At 39.6% G+C, this 18,482-nt stretch overlaps 1 protein-coding gene across 4 annotated transcripts in view; it reads left to right on the top strand.

Moving 5' to 3' along the window:
- TAPT1 (transmembrane anterior posterior transformation 1) overlaps nucleotides 1–18,482 on the top strand; it is an 89,555-nt gene that overhangs the window by 62,862 nt on the left and 8,211 nt on the right. For all 4 annotated transcript variants that reach the window (XM_090035635.1, XM_090035637.1, XM_090035634.1 and 1 more), the window contains 7 exons: nucleotides 742–839; nucleotides 1,094–1,163; nucleotides 7,731–7,811; nucleotides 9,286–9,395; nucleotides 12,798–12,857; nucleotides 14,205–14,273; nucleotides 17,422–17,498. In XM_090035635.1, coding sequence (XP_089891761.1) covers nucleotides 742–839; nucleotides 1,094–1,163; nucleotides 7,731–7,811; nucleotides 9,286–9,395; nucleotides 12,798–12,857; nucleotides 14,205–14,273; nucleotides 17,422–17,498 — 565 coding nt within the window. The remainder of the gene's footprint in view (nucleotides 1–741; nucleotides 840–1,093; nucleotides 1,164–7,730; nucleotides 7,812–9,285; nucleotides 9,396–12,797; nucleotides 12,858–14,204; nucleotides 14,274–17,421; nucleotides 17,499–18,482) is intronic.

Here is an 18,482-nt window from a genome sequence, read left to right as displayed (position 1 = left end):
ACAGGCATCTGCTTTTGTTGAGTCATGTATTTGGGCAGTACTGTGGTCAGTTCTACAGCAAGGCTCTGAGCATCCACCCACCTATTACTTGATATGCAGGTTAAAAGGTTCCCACAATGGAAAATACCCAGGGGCGAGTACACAAAGAATTATTTGCGATTTTGTGCCTGCATATTTCCCTGTGTCCTGCTTCTTCCTCTGCTTGCATTCCTGTGTCATTTACATTGATGCGTGTGGCAAAGAATGAACTGAAGTAGTGATGGGTCTTGCACTTCTCTCAATGTGCCTTGGTGTGGTGTGTGTAAGGGTGTTCAGGGGTATCTGTGTAGACCATACACACACACACAGCAGTTAGCAGAACCTTTGATCTTCAGCAGATGGAGCTTATGCATGTCCTGTAACAGACTGTACACAGGGACAGCATATTCCAAAGACCCTCCATTTGATAAGTAACTTTTTCTCTCTCTAGCAAGAATACTGCCCCTAATAGTTCAATATTGATTGGGAAAGGATGCAAAAACTAGCAGCTAAAGTAATGGTCCTAGAATTACTAGGTACCCGTAACATTGAATGACAATAATCTCTCTCTTCTCTCAAATAATTCTTCCTTTAACAGGAAACCTTGATGTAGTCCAGGACAAGTGAAGCAGAATATTTTTGACATTTGGGGTAATACTGGTATTTCTTAATTACAAAAGTGCACTTTTCAAATGTCATTTACCTTAACATTGTTGTCTTCAGTCTTGCATGCCATTCTTATAATGGTGCAAGCAACTACCCTTAATGTAGCTTTCAACTCCCACAACAAGTCACTGCTTACTATCATGATGTCTAATAATGTAAGTAAATGGAGTAAATTGAATATGTACTTCAGACAAATATTCAAATGTTGAGTGACTATAATAGATGACAGTTTAGTGTTATTGTTCCATGGAAATTGATGTTTATAGAGTAGACTAACTTCACTTATGTATCCTAAATAACCCAAGACACAGAGTGTATAAAGACTTGATTGGCGTTTTTAATTAAAGTATATATTAAATATCAATTCCATACATGTAAAGAAACTAACTGTCGGTATTTAAAATTACAGTTTGTTGAAATAAAAGGAAGTGTTTTCAAGAAATTTGAGAAGAACAATCTTTTTCAAATGTCAAATAGTGGTATGTATATTTGCATGGTTTGGACAAAGTAGTAATTTAAAATTTACTGTTTTTAGAAAATTGTTCCATTATGTTTATAGTTGTAAATGTATAAGCTTTATATTGAAGTGTGAGCACTCTGCCCCAAATTCTGTATTTCTGCAACTGCATTGTTTAACAGGGCTAAAATAGGGCTTTGGGTCAGAAATATTGTATTTGCTTGAGTGACTATTCAGAATATCCTTCCACACTGTTTAACAATGACGTTGGCAGAAGTCGTAGGGTCATTGTTATGTTAGTGAACTTTGAGGGCATATATGAATGTTAAAATAGCATGTTTGCTCACAAAAATAAAACAATGTAGTCCAATAAATAGTCTTGGAGAAAAGTTGGTTATTGCCATTTTTTAGAACATGTTACAGAGAAATTATTTACAAATTAGACAAACTTAAAACTTCAAGAGGCTTTAAGATACAAAGTTTGTGCTTTTGGTTCTCATGGCCATTTTGTGGAATATTAGTATAGAAATTTGGAAAAATTATCAGCTAGATTAATTGCTCCTCTAGGAAAAGATGCTTTAAATAGCCTCTGGCTGGAATATTTTGTTTATACTAAATATTAGAAGATAATGGCTCCAGTACCTTGTTATTTAATGTTTTGATGCCTTGAGCTATAGAACTGTGTTGAGACAACAGCGAAGGTTCTTTATGCCTGGTTTCTTATCAGACCTTTGGCGCAAAAAAAAAAACGGGCTGAAATATTATGGGGTATATGACATCATAGGCAAAAATTACTTAATTTTCACGGGAGTGTATAAATATTAAATAAGCTCTCATTTTCTCACTGGGACTCTACTTAAAGAACAGGCAGTTCCATCTAAATTAGGCCAATAATTACCTATAGAAATGTATTGTATATAAAGAAATAGTTTTGATAGTTTCTAAAGCCAGATTCTAAAGCAAACTTTTTTAGTGCTTGAACATCTGGCTTGCATTTGTTGGACAAAGCTATTGTTTCTATCTACTTCACTTTACTCTTCTATAAATTTGGTGTGATGCTGCTGCATATAACTGAAGGGATCAGTGTTTTCATGGTGCATATTTGAGCACAAGTTTTTTTTAAAAATACGTATCCTTTTACAGTATGCTATATTAATCTTATCTTTTTATAGAAGTCTGCAAGAGCCAGAAAATTAATACTATCAGTATACTAAATGCAACTTTTAATTAGTTGAAACTGGGATAATTTCTGATGTTTTACCTTAAATGTTAAATTTTTAAACAGTAGAATGTGGGATATAATGATAATTAATGTAATCACATTGGTACAGGTAAAATTTGGTTACCTGAAAGTTCACAGAAAGGGTTTGAGAGGCTAAAGCAGACTCTTAAATTTGAGGGAACATTCACTGTAAATATTTGCAATATTCATTCAGTTACTTTTTTGTACCATATAAAATCATAAGGCTAATTCTAGTTCATGGGTTAATTTAGTTCTTAAAATGACTGGAGGCTATGATTATCAGTCACTTCTCATTTCTTTTGTGATTAATGACCAACAGTACCATGATAAAAGAGGGCAAATTTATATTTTCTACCTTTTATTCTTTGGTATTCTTAGTTGTAGTCTCTAATGTAAACTTTCCATCCTTGCTGTGGGGCAACGTGAGACCATGCATTATACCAGATGGTTATGAAAATATGAGCACATGCAAGAATGCACAAAGCAAGTTAGTTTGTTTAGTAACTAACTCTTGCTAGAACAATTTATAGAATACTCACAAATCACAATATTTTATCTTTTTAGGCATAGAATATAGCAATATTTAATTGGGATTTTTTCATGGGTTTTTTTAAATTTGAGGTATAATAATACTATTCCAGCATTAAAGATAACATGAAGATAAGCACTGTGACTTGCAAATATGGCATGATTGTTTATATATACAGTAGTAACCCCTTTCTACTGGTTTCATACTTCCTTTGCATGTAGTATACAAAAATGCATTGGCATACTGTAAAATCAGGGTCCTGTAGTACTAAAATGGTAGAAGATCAACACTAGTTCTAGAAATAAGGGAGAGTTTTTATGAAATCTTGAGGGAAATTTAAGATACCATATTTTCTCACATACAACATACACCTTTCCTCCAGAAATCAACCCCACAGAATTCAAGTACATGTATTAAGTGAGGAAACTGATTTTTTTTTTTTCCCCCCCCAGAATAAATTACTGTGCTTTGATTCCTGCTCCACAGTGTATTAGCCATTGCATTAATATTCAGGCAGCTGAGGGAATCAATTTACTTAATTGCCCATCATTCTTCACTCTAAGGTAGTCTCTTCATTTCAATGGTTTTGATGTTCTACGAAGCAAGCTTAATCTTTCTGAGGGCAATCATGCTGCTAGCAGTGTGCTCCTGGCCTTCAGATGATCCACTGAAATTTCAGTTTTCAAAACAGAACAGCTAGAACTGTTCCAACAATCGCATCTCCTTGATGTGCCACAGATGCATGGCAAAAGGCAGAATTTTGGGGTTTGTGATTCAGATCCAAATCACGCCATACTTGCCAGTGCAGAGAGAGCCTAAAATCATAATCCTGGGCTCCACCTGCGCTGGCAAGGTGCTTGACAATCAGTTGATTGTCAGCTAGCAGCAGCAGAGGGCAGGCAATAAGGGGAGCTGGGTGGGGGGATCGGAGACCAGGAGGCCTGATGCCTATGACTCCCCAGTGTCTACGCCCCTGCTGCTTACCTACCCCTACTGATCCCCCAACCTGCACCTTTAGCTGGTCTGAGACCCACCATAGTTGCAGCTGATTCAGTGGCCACTGACTCCAGGTGGCAACAGCAGCTCTGGCCCTAGCCCAAGATAGGTGGCAGCTTTGGCCAGCAGCTGCCTGTTCTGCCCTGGTACTTGAATCCAAGCTGAGGCTTCCACTCCCCCCAGTGTTGAATGGTGGGGGAAAACTGTCTTGGATTTGAGTGTATATGGTATGTCTTGTATTTCAAATACTATATTAGGACATTTGTTTTGAAACAGTAATCTGAAAGGATAGGTCCTTTAAGATGGATATACCATGTCTTGCATAAAAAAAGAATTGGATGCTTCAGAAAATTTAACTTGCACCAAATCCTGCTCACCCCTCCAGACATACAAAGATCTGCTAGCAGTAAAACATTGCAGCTCAACGTATTGCAGCTAGTCAGGGCCTTGCAGTTGGAGTTAATGGATCTGTAATTACATTTTCTGATGCCATGGGATCTACTGCAGTCCTGAGTTGTCATCTACAACCAGAGAATCATGTTTCTGGCATCAAACTTGTTCCCATTTCCATAAAAGCATATGGAGAGTCATAGTGTGACTGTTGTTCTGTGCCTCTAGAGCAACTATTGTACTTCTCTCTGAGGAATAAGAGTTTCTCAAGGACCATTCCCCAGTGAATCTGGACTGTAGTTACTTTGGCTGTAGTTACAATTGTATAAAAAAAGGTTAAGAATTAAGTAAAAATTAATTACAGTAAATCACCTGGGAATGGGGGATGCTGGTTAATCAGATATGCCAGTATCTCAAATGTGCACCATCTGGTGCATTCCCCAGCTTCAGTGTGCCAGGGGACCACTGAGGGGGGGCCTGCACGGGGGGCCTGCACAGGCTGCTTTGCCCTGAGCCGTGGGCTGAAGAAGTGGCAAAGAAAAGTTTGGTTCATGGAGAGTAAACCAGAAGTGGTACTTCCAGTTTCGTTTTTGCCACATCCCTCGGATGCCAGTTAGTAGAATTTTCTAGCTAATAGAGTGCCGGTTAACACAGCTTTTGCTGTAAAAGAAAAAGTAGTAAATCTAAAGAATATGTTCTGTTATAGAAATGGGTAAATGATCACTGCATTTATACAGTTCAGGAGTTAGTAAATGAGAAGAAAACTGTCTGTAAAGAGAAGATGGTTCACCACTAGTGAAACTCAGAATGGTAGTTTCTCATATACTTTTAAATCTGCTTTATCTTCTTTTTGAGCTCTGCTCTGTTAAACTGGTTTCTTCATGAAAAGCTTTACATCTATGTAACGTGAAGCTTATATGAATCTGTAGCTTCTTTCTTTTAGCTCACTGAATTCCAAATTCTTCCATGTTAAATCTCTTCTTTCAGATGTGTCCAGTATTTATTAGAAAAAAGCTGTTATTTCAAAAACACCTCAGTCTGTTCTTTACCACTTTTTAACTACTGTTTTCATTTTTCTTTATCATTCTTTCACTTTTTTTGTTGATTTTTACTTTCACTGCTCCATTCTTTTCTCTGTCTCTCTGTCTCGTTATAATACGTGAAGAGCCCTTTTAGTGTGGATTCTGTATTTTCCATTTCTGAAAAAGTAATTTCCCACTTTTTTCTGCTCCCCTTTTTCACGGCGTTCTTCTAATCCTGTTGTTCATTCCAGACACCATACTACTTTCATTCTTATGAAAAGACTTGAAATGGCTGCTTGTTGTCTGATATTTCATTTCATTCCTTATTCTGTTCTTGATCCTTTCTAAGCTGTTTTTTTTTTCCTGGTCATTCTAATGTGACAGCCCTCAGTGGGGTTGTTAATAACTAGCTTAGCTAAATCCAAAGGACCCCTATTCTGATATTTGTTACTTCTTTCTAATGCTGCAAACGTCACCTTTTTGCCTTTACTTCAACAAGCATGGGTTTGGTTTGGTTTGTTTTTCTCGTTCTCTATTCTGATGATTTTCTATTGGCTTGCTTGATGCATTACACAGAACGTCCTGAGAGATTATTTTGCTAAAGATAGTTATCTGAAAGAAGTACCAGTCCTGGGGTTTGCACCTGTGCTTAGGCCTAATGCTGGAAATTCTCATAAGTCAAACTAGGGGGATCTCTGCATGGCTGGAAATTTCAGTCCCATTTGCACACTATTCTCTGGTTCAAGGAATATGTTACAAAGTAGTAAATATAGAAGTTGTACTTTGAGCACTTTGATTCTGTTCTTTTTAAAGGTGGTTGACCTTCTAAGGCTCATGCTTCATTGTTCTGACCAACTTGGGAACATTGTTTAGCACTGTTGCACTTTGGCTTTAGAGGCAATACGGTCAATACAGCCACTTACAGTTTTTAGAAACAACAAATGGTTGTATTTCTTGCTTTCTTTCTCTACTACATTGAGAATAGGAAAAATACCCAGTGCTTTGAAATACATAACAAGTGCAGTCCTTGGAGCCAGCATGCTTTAAATTCATTATCTCAGCATTGGTGATGATTAACTAGATAAGTGGTTCTCAATTTTTTTTAAATTCAAGGCACCCCTCCATAACCTATGAATTGAAAACAAACTTACTGATTACATTGCTTACCTCCTTGCAGTGGGGACAGGGGAATGTCCATGCAGGGACAAGCCTAAGCCTGCACTTACCTGTTTATCTCCTCACACATTGTGGCACTCTTCAAAAGATATCTTGGCAGCCCAGGCTGCCCCAGTACCCTGGTTGAGAATCACTGAGCCAGATGATATCATGATGCACCAAATTTTGGAATATATGATACTTCCTGTGGGTGCCAATACGTAAAAGTTTAGGTGTTGAAGGAAAAAAGAATTGATGTCCCCACAGCAGTATAGTTGCATGGGTTTGTGAGTTTGCACAGAACAATATAGATTCAAAAGTAGATTCAGCAGTGGTACTTCAACCATTCAAAGCAACTAGTTAAAAATATCATAGTGGAGTCACTGGTATTCTGTGTGACCAGGTTTCAGATCAGTGGTATATGTAAGCAAGGGTGGAAAGTTAGGGCAAGTGTATAATAAGTTAACAAAGGTAAAGCAAGGAAAGGTCCATGTGTCAGCTGTCCAAGTAGCTGTCCGAATGCATGTGCATGCTCCCACAGTAAATGAAAGTAACCTATGATAGCTCTTTCACTGAGGATGGGAAGAGCTAAAATGAGAGGTCTTGTGGTAGAAAATATTAATGGCTGCTGTCAGCAGTGTCATTAATTAAGAAATCATTGTGGATACTGTTGAAGATGTCAGTTATACTAAATAGATGACAGAAGCTCTGTCCTCTTTCTTCCCTTCTCCTATTTCACCTTTCAAATTCCTGTTTCTCACCAAATTTAGAAGGGTTCTGCTTATTGAAGTCTCAAACCATTCCCTGAAATTTTGGAGTTGATTTACAGCTTACAAGATTGGTCAGCATTGCATGCAGCAAAAATAAATATGCTTTCTTATGAAAGAAATAAAATCAGCTCTCCAAATCGCCTGTACTTTTTCATTGGAGGTTAAATTTGGGGGAATTTGCTGCTGCTTAAGTCAGTGCTATTGTCTGTTGCTCTTGGGAGGACACCAAGCTAAAGGACAAATGGTCTTGTTTGGTAGGGCAAATTATAGGGTTCTATATCAAGGTTGACTGCTCTGGAGATGCCTCTTTTACCTTTCTGACAGAAGAACTGATAGTTTCTTCCAGTTTTCTTTTAATACTGTTTTCTTTGACTCTGATTGAATAAGCGAAGGATTTTGTCTTTGTCTATAATGATGCTACTGTAATATAAATAAATAAGCCATTTCTTTGGAATTTACCTTTAATTTTTTTCCTTCCCCCCAGATATAAAGGAAAGATTCACCAACTATGTATTATTACTAATAGTGTGTCTAAGAAACATGGAACAGTTCTCATGGAATCCAGGTAATTAAGACAGTGGAAAAAATGTGAGAGATTTTAAAAATGGTATAACTGTTTGTATAGTCTAAGCCGTATGTAGCAGGATGATTTGACAGTCAAAAAATCAGCTAATGTCAGTGCTGGCTGTTTGTAGCCCTGAGGCTACCTAACTGACTGGGTCCTGCATTTTGAAGGCTTCTGTTAGTCTACAAACAGACATCACATTTGTCTTGGGATAAATCCTAAACATTTCACAAGATAAGAGATGCTAACGGTTTATCCTGGGACATCACAAAATGCATCTGAGGAGTTATCCCAGGATCGCATCATTGAAGCAAACAGAAAACCAGCAATGCATTCAGTTCCTCCTCACTAAACCCTGATTAGACAGGAGATGTGTGTACATGCCGATCCTGGACACACACAGGTACAACTTGTCCAGAGACAAATGCAATGTCTATTCCTAGCTTTAGAAGCAAGCCTCTCTGAATAAGGGTGACGGGGTGCAAACATCTGAGCAGAGGCTGAGTAGATGCTATGACTAAGAAGATAAAGAGCCTTAATGAGGTTCACTCAGGCTCTTCCCTCACAAAGTAGCAGGCAGGCTTAAATCAAATCCAGTTATACAGTAGGATATATCAGTATATACTGTGTACTGACAGGCTACGGCTTACATTCCATAATGGCTTTAGGTTCCTTGTCCTCTGCTAAAATAGGGGTTACAAACTAACTGTGGGTGTATAGAGTTGGAGCAAACAGCTCTGTGAGACTGCTGAAGTGTTCCAGCTTATGGCTGTGGATTTATCTTAGCACCTATGTGGAAATGGGTGAGCTCCAGCTGAACTGGGAAGCAGCACTTTTTGACATAATAGTACTGTTACCTAAGATTACAGACAGCCCCAGTATGAATGACCCAGGTTCTGTTGTACTCCTACAGGCAGATCTGTTGGCAAATAATTGTAAAGATAGCACTAGATAAATCACGTTGAGGTCATGCTAGGAAATAGATATTTCTATAACTGGCAAGGTGGGTGTCACAAACATGTCTGCAGAGTACCAAGTTTTTCCTTACTGTCCCACTGTTTGTCTTGAGGAACAAACCAGGGCTTGCCCTAGAACAACTCCTTGTCCTGCAGGCCTCAGCTCCAGATCCAACAAGTGCAGTGAACCCCAAAATCATTCATTGTAACCCACTGTAAGAGTGCAAATACGTCTCTTCTGACTGTAGTATCATTTTTACTTCTTACTTCGGCAATTTCTTACTGAATTTACACTAGCTTTTCTTTTAATGTAGCGGGTTGGCAATGCATGTAGTGATATCAGGCTAGATTCCACGGCCTTGTTTTCAGTGGGAAGAAGTATTTTTAGTACATGATAGCTGATTGACCTATACTTTGTTAAAGCTGCTTCACTGAGCAGAATTACTATATGGTTGTTTTTGTCTATATGATATCTACTTCGACAGTATAACTGACTTCAATATTTTTCTGCCCTTCAGATCACCTTTGGGTATTGTTGCCAGATGTTTGCATGGTGATTGGATCAGAAATTGCAGTAGATATTGTGAAACATGCCTTTATAACAAAATTTAATGACATCACAGCAGATGTAGGTATATGTTTGAACTGCTGAATAATTTTTAAGTTGTAGTAGTTTACTCTCCTAAAAAGTGTTACAGAATGTTAAATAAGATTGATTTTAATGCAGGAAGTGTTGTAATCCTTTTGTTGTTTAAGAATAATGAGTGTCATTTTGTAAATTTGTAATTATTTTCCTGTTAATAGACTTCTGAGAATGAATACTTCCGCTTCTAAATTAATAGTTCTAGATCCATAAATTAGAGGTGAGACTCTTGTGTAACAGTCACAGTTCACAGTAGTAGATCATTTATTGAAAAAGTCCTCTTCCTAAACAAAGTAGGTATGAGATGCAATGAAAGTTTCAGAAAAATCTATTTCTTTTCAAATCTATTGGATCTTTGCATTGAGTACAGTTTTAAAGATGGAATCTGGAGTCAGAATATTTTAGTTATTCCTCCCGTCCCTGCAGCACTGAATATTAAGTAGGTTGGCTGTTAGTTTCCCATTCCTGTAATTTCCTGGGGCATATAAAGTATGTAGTCCTTTAAGGCACTGGAAGGAATTGTTTATTGTATATTAATGTGACACAGATGTTTTCTTTATTTGTCTTTTAAAAATATTGTGTATTCAAATGCACTTTATAAATTTGAGAAGAGATGGGTTAGCATTTCTTTGTAGCTACTAAAATCCCCTTTTCAGGAAATGAGGTCAAAACTTTGAAAGTGCTATCATTTTCAGTATCTCCATGAAGTAACTAGATTGTGTGGTCTAGAAACAACTTTAATAGATACACTTAATAAGGTCCCTTATGCCAGAGGCATTTTATGCATGCCCTAGTTTTGTGTAAAAGAGTATAGAAAAGAGGAATAGTGAAATGAAGATAGCCAGAAATACAACATGCTTCAGTGTGCCAAATCAGTTGGGGGAGGTGGACAGTTCCCTGTGAGATTTTTGTTTAAGGAATTCCTTTATTATTATGTAGCCTTCTATTGAGCCTGACTTTTTGGAGGGGCTGACCACCTGGGGTGCAAGTTAAAGTCAGAGCTGCAGTTTTCAATCTCATTATCCTCAAAATAGATACCATTCCCCATTCATAACAAATACATTTTAAGTAGCTTTCTTAAACTTTTTCTCCCATTTTCCTGTTACAATTTTTTTGTTTGCTTAATATAAAACCAGGGGTTTGATTATTTGTTCCTTTTGAGTGTTATGATTTGATATAACTTCTAATTCCAGTTACTAAATAAATTTTAAAAATAATTTGCCTTCCACATACAGCAGGTTCATACTTTTGTTCTGGCAATCTTGATCCAGGTTTGCGGTTCGAATAAATGTTATGTACCATAAAGATGATATACTTTTAATCTTCATTGTGCTAATGCTGGATTTACTAAAGGCAAAGATTTCTTAGGGTGATATCTTTTATTGGATTGACTGTATAGTTGGAATAAAGGTAGACAAGCTTTTGAATGCAAAACATTTTGTTGTGCATGACATGTAATGTCATTCATGGAAGACCCCAAAACTCAAAAGTTACTTGTGGAGCACTGATTTTACTTACATAAAAAGACATGATCATTAAGCAGGATAAAACATTATAACAACTTTAAAAAATATACATGAAGAATACAATATCAGATTGACTTTGAAGAGTTGTTAAGTGGAATTAATCTGCCTATTTGGAATTGTGTCAGGATAATGGAGGAGAGAAGTGAGGAAGATAAAATTGCAGATGTTGCATCTTACAGATGTCGCACTTACAGTTTTACAGTGATCAGAATCCTAGTGAAGTTTAGGAGGCCAGTTTGCTTAAACTGGATGTTAGTCCCCAGTTGGTGAAACTGAAATACAAACACTGAATTATATAGGTTTGCATTTCAACACCGTCATATAAATTTGTATATAACTGTCGTAGTGGCCATAATAGAAGCATTCATGTTGCAACCCCTGTCAGATTCCAACAGATCTGATAAATTCTGCCAAATACCTTGTCACCAACAATCTCAAACATGCAATTCTGGAAAAACATACAAGACAAGATATCATTTGTATTAGAGGTGCACTGATATATCAGTCTATATCGGATCGGCACTGATAAAAGGAAAAATGACGTTATTGGCGTTTGGCTTTTTTTAGCTGGTATAGCCAATAATGTCACTAATAAATGCCATGAGCATGCACGCAGCCACAGCATGCACACAGCCCGGAATCTAGCCAGACGGCTTGGAGAGCAGCCAGTAAGTCTGTGGAGAGGGAGGGCATGGGGCAGAGAAGATGGAGGCCCCCATGATGAGAGAGGGACTGAGTTAGGGAAAGGCACTGTCCAGCCAGGGCAGGGATGGAGGCACAGACAGGTCATTCAGGGAGTGTGAAGAGGAGAGAGGGGGGTGGCGCCCCACTGCTGTGTGCACCCCTGGGGGAGATGGGGGCATGTATGCCCCAGATTTGTGTGCAGGGCAGAGACGAGCTGCCCGCTGTGGGCTTGGGGCCAGGGGCTGTGTCTGCCTCTTCCTAGTGTAGAGGCTGGGCTGGGGCTGTACTCGGGGCAGGAGGCATTGGCATTGTGGGGAGAGGGGGGTGCTACGGGGTGGGCTGTAGCCACCCCAGAATTCTCTAGCCTCCCTGCCAGCGCTGCTGCCCCCCACCCTGGAAGAGGCTAGCACAGCCCCTGAGCCCACAGTGGGCAGCTTGTCCTTGCCCCGTGCACAAATTGGGGGCCTTCAAGAGAAGGCTGGACAGATATTGGCTGGGGTGTTATGACCCTGGCACTCGTTCCTGCCCAGGCTTTGGGGTTGGACCTGATGATCTGTTTAGGTCCCTTCTGACCCTAAGCACTATGAAATCTGAGGGAAATATGCCCCTCATGCCTTCCCCATGGGTGCATGCAGCACTGGGGAGCCATTCCCCCTTCCCATCCTACCCTTCCCCACATGCTCTGGGTGAGCCATTCATGGCTCTTGTCCTGTGCCCTGCCTCACCCTGGCTGACCACCAACTACCCCTTCCCCAGCTCCACTCTCTTCCTCACTGTGGGGGCCTCAATCTGTTCCATCCCCCCGCAATTTACCAGTCCAACGCTGATCTCCAAGCTGCCAGGCTGCATGTTGGCTGTGAGATTGGTATCATGGCTGGTTAATAATGAGTCATCATTTTTGTCCAAAGAAGATCTTTATCGCTGCACCCCTAATTTGTATCAATGCATTCTTGTATATCTTTAGAAAACCAGTTACCGTAGTTGTCCCAATTTGTACAATATCTATTCCTGGTTATACAGCAGTGTATGCTACACAATAGGGCTGAATCCATCAGCTGGTGCACAAGCCTTCTAAAACTCCTTTTTTACAGAAACACTGTATTGTTAAAATTATGTTGCTTTCTATACGTTTTCAAAACACATTAATCGCATATTCAATGTGCTGGATTTTTTCCAGGTCTACAGCGAGTACAGGGCAAGTCTTGCTTTTGACCTTGTTAGCAGTCGGCAGAAAAATGTAAGTGAGAAAGTGAAGACTATTTTCTTGTGTTAAAGCCAGCAGATGTTCTAAAATTGGTTTTATTCCTACGGTGTTGAAACTGTATGTGCAAAATAGTGTGTCATGAGATGAAAAGAAAGATTATAGTGTCCTATAATCTGGTCACATAATTTTAATTCTTTTCTTCAGGTCATTTAGTCCTTCAGGTAATTTGCAGTCAGTTGCCTTTGTTCTTTAAAAGTAAATTGTGTTACATACATGGAGAAAGTTGTTATAACAGAAAGCATTATAACAGTTTCCCTAATTACAATCTTGTCTGTGGTATGTTGGTAGTAAGCTGGCTAAACTAGATTTTTCCGGATTCTCTTAAAATAATTTTGAGCTAGCTTTCTTTCCTTTCAGTTTTACCCATGCTAGATCAATTACTTGTACAGTGATTGTTGGTAATTTATACTGTCATTTCATTAATTACTTTTGCAGTCGTATGCCTTGCTTGTTACTCCTACGATATACATGTGTAAAAGCAGTGTATTCCAAGAACTTGGAATCTTCCTTTACCTGAGGTTGTGAACAAAAGATCATAAGCAAACCTTCTCATAGAGCAGAGAGTTAAGTTACTGGAATTACTAATGGAATCTCAATATTTGTACTCTTAGGAATGCATTGGATTATCTTGAAACTTTTATTTCTTTGAGTGATGGCAGTTTGAGAAAAAAGGAGATTATCTGCTATTACCCTTCTTCAGCAAGAAAGATGTGTCAACAGTATATGAGAATTCTTATTCATAATAATAGGCCTATTTTATGAGGGATTGCAAGCAGGAATATATAGGCTTTAAATAGTTAATAATGAAAAGGGTTGTCTAGACCCTAATTACAGAAGCATTTACAATTACTTTAAATTGCCTCTCTGGTGCTTTGGATAATCACATCTTTATTCTTTTCTGAATTTTTGTATGTGATATTTGGGGAATCAAGACTAAGTTGATAACAGAAGTCTCTCCCTAAACACTGACAGTAGAGCACAGATGAAGTGCCTTGGCCTGTTCAAATACAAAGACCTAGCTGGTCTTGATTTAGAACTCTCTGGCTAATTTTGCTAGTCATATTAATGCTAATAGTATTCATGCACAAATGGGGATCTGTATTTTTGGGACCCTGCAAATTTCTCTGACAACACTTGTTTACTAAATCAAGCTAGCTGTGTAATTTATTATTATAATATTTGTTAAGTGATTAATACCTTCCTAGTATATGTAAAGTAAGGTAAACTTGTTCTGTTTTGTTGATTGATGATTCATATACCAGGGAGAAGAACTAAGGCTTTATTTTTTTTTTTTTTCCCCCTTACCTCCCTCTGTCCCAGGCATACACAGATTATAGTGATTCTGTTTCCAGGAGAATGGGGTTTATTCCTCTCCCATTGGCTGTTTTAGTAAGTATCTTTTACAGCCCTGCTTCATAAGGTTCCTCAGTTCCAGAATTTTTTCCACTCCATCGAAAATATCTTTAATTTGCTTCTTTGGGGCTTTTTTCCACACGTAAGAATACTTGGGAAGAAGGTGGACACTAGGTTAATAAAAGATTTGACTAGGACTCTTGTACAGAAGAACTAATTATTTTTAATATGCCTGTGTTTGTGAGATGAAGTAGCTTATTGTGATAACGTGTGTTAAATGAGCAAGCACCTCTTTGTAATTTGTAAGGTTTAGTTACAAGTCTGAGTTTAACTACCTGATTAAAAAAAAATGAGATAATGCAAATGTTAATGATTACCATCCCAATACAAAGGGGTAAATTCCATAGCACTAATGTATAGATCCATTAGTGCTTGGACCATTTTAGTGGAATAGGCCACCACCATGTTGATTAAACTTTTTTATTGCTTTTGGCAAGCATCTTGTTTGTTCAGTCAGAACAGTAAAAGCAGCTAGCTACCAGATGGTTATTAGTAATGAAGTCTTTTTAAAAATCTTGGTAGGAAAGCTTTTTAAAAAAATCTACAGGTTCCTTTGTCTTCAATGCAGTGGTGCATTCAGTAACTTCGGACTTGTCCGTATGCGAAAATTGACCAACATAACTATTGCAAAATAAAGCCATTCCCAAATTGCTTCCACTGGATCCTCCTTTATGATTGATTCTGTAACTGCTTTTCAGAACTATTCTGCAATAACTTGCAGTATAGTTGTTTCTGTCATATCTATCATGGTGAATTTCCATGCGTAGATGAGACTTAGTTATGATGGCTAAATACAGACGGTCAAAAAGCCTGAGGCTGAATCTATTCAGTCTTTCCAGGTTAGTCTAAGGTGCATAGATTGAACTGAGAAGCAAGTGAACAGACATTCACTTTTGATTCTAGAAATGCAACCACACACCTGCAGTGGCCCAAGCCAGAAGTTGGGGGAGGGGCACTAAAGCATGCCTCCCAGCCTGTTGGCCACTGCCAAAGGGAAAGGAGGGAAGCTGGGAGAGCAGCCCTCTGAGGTTTCCCCACCTTGAGCAGAGGTGGGCCTGGCCAGGTGGGGGCGGGGGCCTGATAAGGCCCCATGACTAGAGGGGAGGGGTTTAAACCTCCACCCTGGCCCGCACTGAGCCTAGCCAGGGTCTGCCTGGCAGGAGAGGAGGAGGCAACCCCTCCCAGGCTTTTCCCCTGCTAGACCAGGGACCTGGCCTGGCCCCACAGGCTGAGGCAGGATGGGAGGTTGGAACCAACTCCCTAGCCCTCACCAGAATCCAGCCAGAGTCTTTCCTGTCAGGGGAGCCAACCCCTCCTCCCCCCACAAGTGAGGGCTATGGCCAGGCCCTGGCCATGGCTAGCAAGCTGAGGGAGGGAGGGGGGTAGCCTCCCCCGCACCCCACTGGAACAGAGAATGGGGGATGTGGCCAGGCCCCAACTTGAGGCTGGCAGCTGAGGCAGAGGGCGAGGTGGGGTTTCCAGCCCTCTGCCTGGCCTGTGCGGGTCCCCAGCTGGGGTCTGCCAGGAGGGGGAAGCAGCCCCTCCCAGGCTTTCCTTGAGTCAGGATGCCACTTCCTGGCAGCATCTCTTGTGCAGGCTAGGGAGGGGGTTGAAACCCCCCTTGAGCAGTGGGAGAGCCTGGAAGGGGCTTCTCTTCCCCCTCCCTTCCCTTCCCCCCAGCAGACCCCAGCTGGGTGTCCCATATGGACTAGGGAGGGAGTTTAAACCCCTCTCCACCTCAGTGTACTGGCCCAAAGCCAGGTCCTGGCCATGCTGCTCAAGCAGAGAGTGGGAGGGAAAAATCCTGGGAGGGTTTGCCTTCCCACAGCCAGGCATACTCCAGTTGCAGTCTGGTGTTGGCCAGGGAGGGGGTTTAATTCCACCCGCCCTCCCCCCCCCCCGCCTCAGCCTGCAGGGCTGGGCTAGGGCCTGGCCATTCCACCTGCTTGAGCGGGGAGGTGGGGGAAAAGCCTGTGAAGGGCTGCTCCTCCCCCCTTCCCCCCCCACCAGCCATGCAGACTCCAACTACAGTCCCATGTGGGCCAGGGCAGGGATTTACCCCACCCCCTGCCTTAACCTTGAATGGGAAGCCAGGCCACACCTGGAGGGGGGTCTAGGACAGAAGCTCCATAAACTTCTTTGACCTAAATCAGTTCAGTCTTGTACTTCATCCAACCAGGTTTATCTTAAAACAGTTTTGGCCATTTTGAAAGCAGTTTAAGTGCACTGAACTTCTGTTCTGTTATAGGTTTAAACCAGTTTCTGATCACTTATACTGGTTTATGTGTAAATTCTGTCCCTAGCCAATGACATTGGGAAGAAGCACCAATTCTGCCAGCAGACTTTCATAATAGTAATGTGAAATAGTGTGATTTTTATTATGGTGTTACCCCACTAGCTGGAACAAAATACTGACTTATGTTTAATAGAGTTTTTATCCAGGAGCAGAAATTACTATGCTCACAACAGTTATTTGCTTTGTCCTTGAAATGGGAAAACGTGCATTCCAGCATATATTTCTAAATTTAAGCAAGTGCTTAAATGCTGTCCTGAGTTTGGAGAGTCTTAAACACCACCTTTTAAATGCTTTTCTGAATTGTGACATTAGCTGCTACAAATTGAAAGCAAACCTAAAATTTCCTTTTGTACAGATTCTACACGGAGAAATTTCACAGTTTATACAACTGAGTCCATCAAACAATTCAATATTCTAGCTTTCTTTTCAAAATGAAACATTACACTTCTGTTTTATCACTCTTTTATGAAACTCTCTTTTTTCCCCTCAGACGTGTGTCAACAACTGGCATCCACTTCCAGCCATTGTTTCTCTTACAATTCTTCAGTGAAGTCATAACACTGAACTTGATACCAGTTGTTAATATATTAACAGATTGTCATGCTGGCAGATGCGACCGCATTGCAAAATCATACATGAACAGATGCTAGTGTATTCAAATACAAAATTTTGAATACTTAGCAATACCAAGAGGAATACAGAGTAGTGTTTTCAGTAGAAACCTTCCCATTTTTGTCACAAACCTGCTCAGATATGAAAAACGCAGTTTTTTTCCTATTAATTTGTATGAAATGTGCTTTAACTGTTTAATGTTTATTTTCAAAACAGCTCATCAGAGTCGTAACAAGCTCAATAAAAGTCCAGGGTGTCTTGGCTTATGCCTGCGTTGTGCTCTTCTATTGTGGGTAAGCATGAGAAGCAATTACTGAAAAGCATTTGCTGTTGTTTTTTGTAAAAAATAACTTGCTTGTTTGATGCTTTAAGGTTAAAAAAAAGTGACCAAAAGGAAGGCAGGTGCCCTTTGGTGATGCTTAACATGGGTGCAGTTTGCATAAAATGTATTGTAATACCATCCTAGGTGGCTGTGGTATGCAATTAAATGTGTGCATACCTCCATTCAGACTTTGAATTTTTCCTCGAGTATGAAAGAATAATAGTATAACAGTAATTCTTGCAGTCTGTGTCCAGCACTCAGCAGTCTGCAGGTGAACATTTGCATCTCCTACAGGGCCTTTCTGTTCAGTTAGCAATCACTTGCTGTGACTGGGAAGGATGAGTAAGTGGGCGTAGAGGGTGTGACTGATGCTTTCAGACAAAGGGAGCAAGCATTCAGAGTATCATTGTTGAATTTCCTTCATATCAGAATGAAAAGAATACTTTTTTTATAAAAATGACAAAATATTTATTATTTTGTATTTACATGTGGTTTAACTTTTTGCGATTTACTTGTTCCTTAGAGGATGTCAAAGTGTATTGAGGCATTGTGATATAGTTGAGTTGCTGAAAACATTTTTTCCTCAGTAAGGTTTCTGTGTTTAGACTGTCTTAATGTTTTAAGATTTCCTAAAGAAATAGATTTTCAGGGCCTCATTAGTTGTACCCACATTCTTCCCTACCTGTTTGCTATTACAAGAATCTTAATGTTCAACTGTGGTGAAAGGTTCCATCTAGCCTCTACCAGGGTACTACAGTTCCTTTATATGAAATGCCGGACCCACATTCAGGCTGGTTGGAATTGGCTTTGTAAAAATCAAAGTCAACCTGATTTAGGGCTGAAAAATGAATAGATTTTAGAATCTGTTTTAAAAGTTCACTTGGCTTGTCCTGCAGGTTAAAATGAACGTAGACAATTGCTTAGGTTTTATCTAGAGAAAATCAGACTTCCTTAT

Source organism: Crocodylus siamensis, chromosome 2 (assembly GCF_052110815.1).
Source record: "Crocodylus siamensis isolate JL-2025a chromosome 2, ASM5211081v1, whole genome shotgun sequence".
Classification (NCBI taxonomy): Eukaryota; Metazoa; Chordata; order Crocodylia; family Crocodylidae; genus Crocodylus; species Crocodylus siamensis.
Note: the sequence above shows the minus strand (reverse complement) of the source record. Positions and strands in the feature narration are given on the sequence as shown.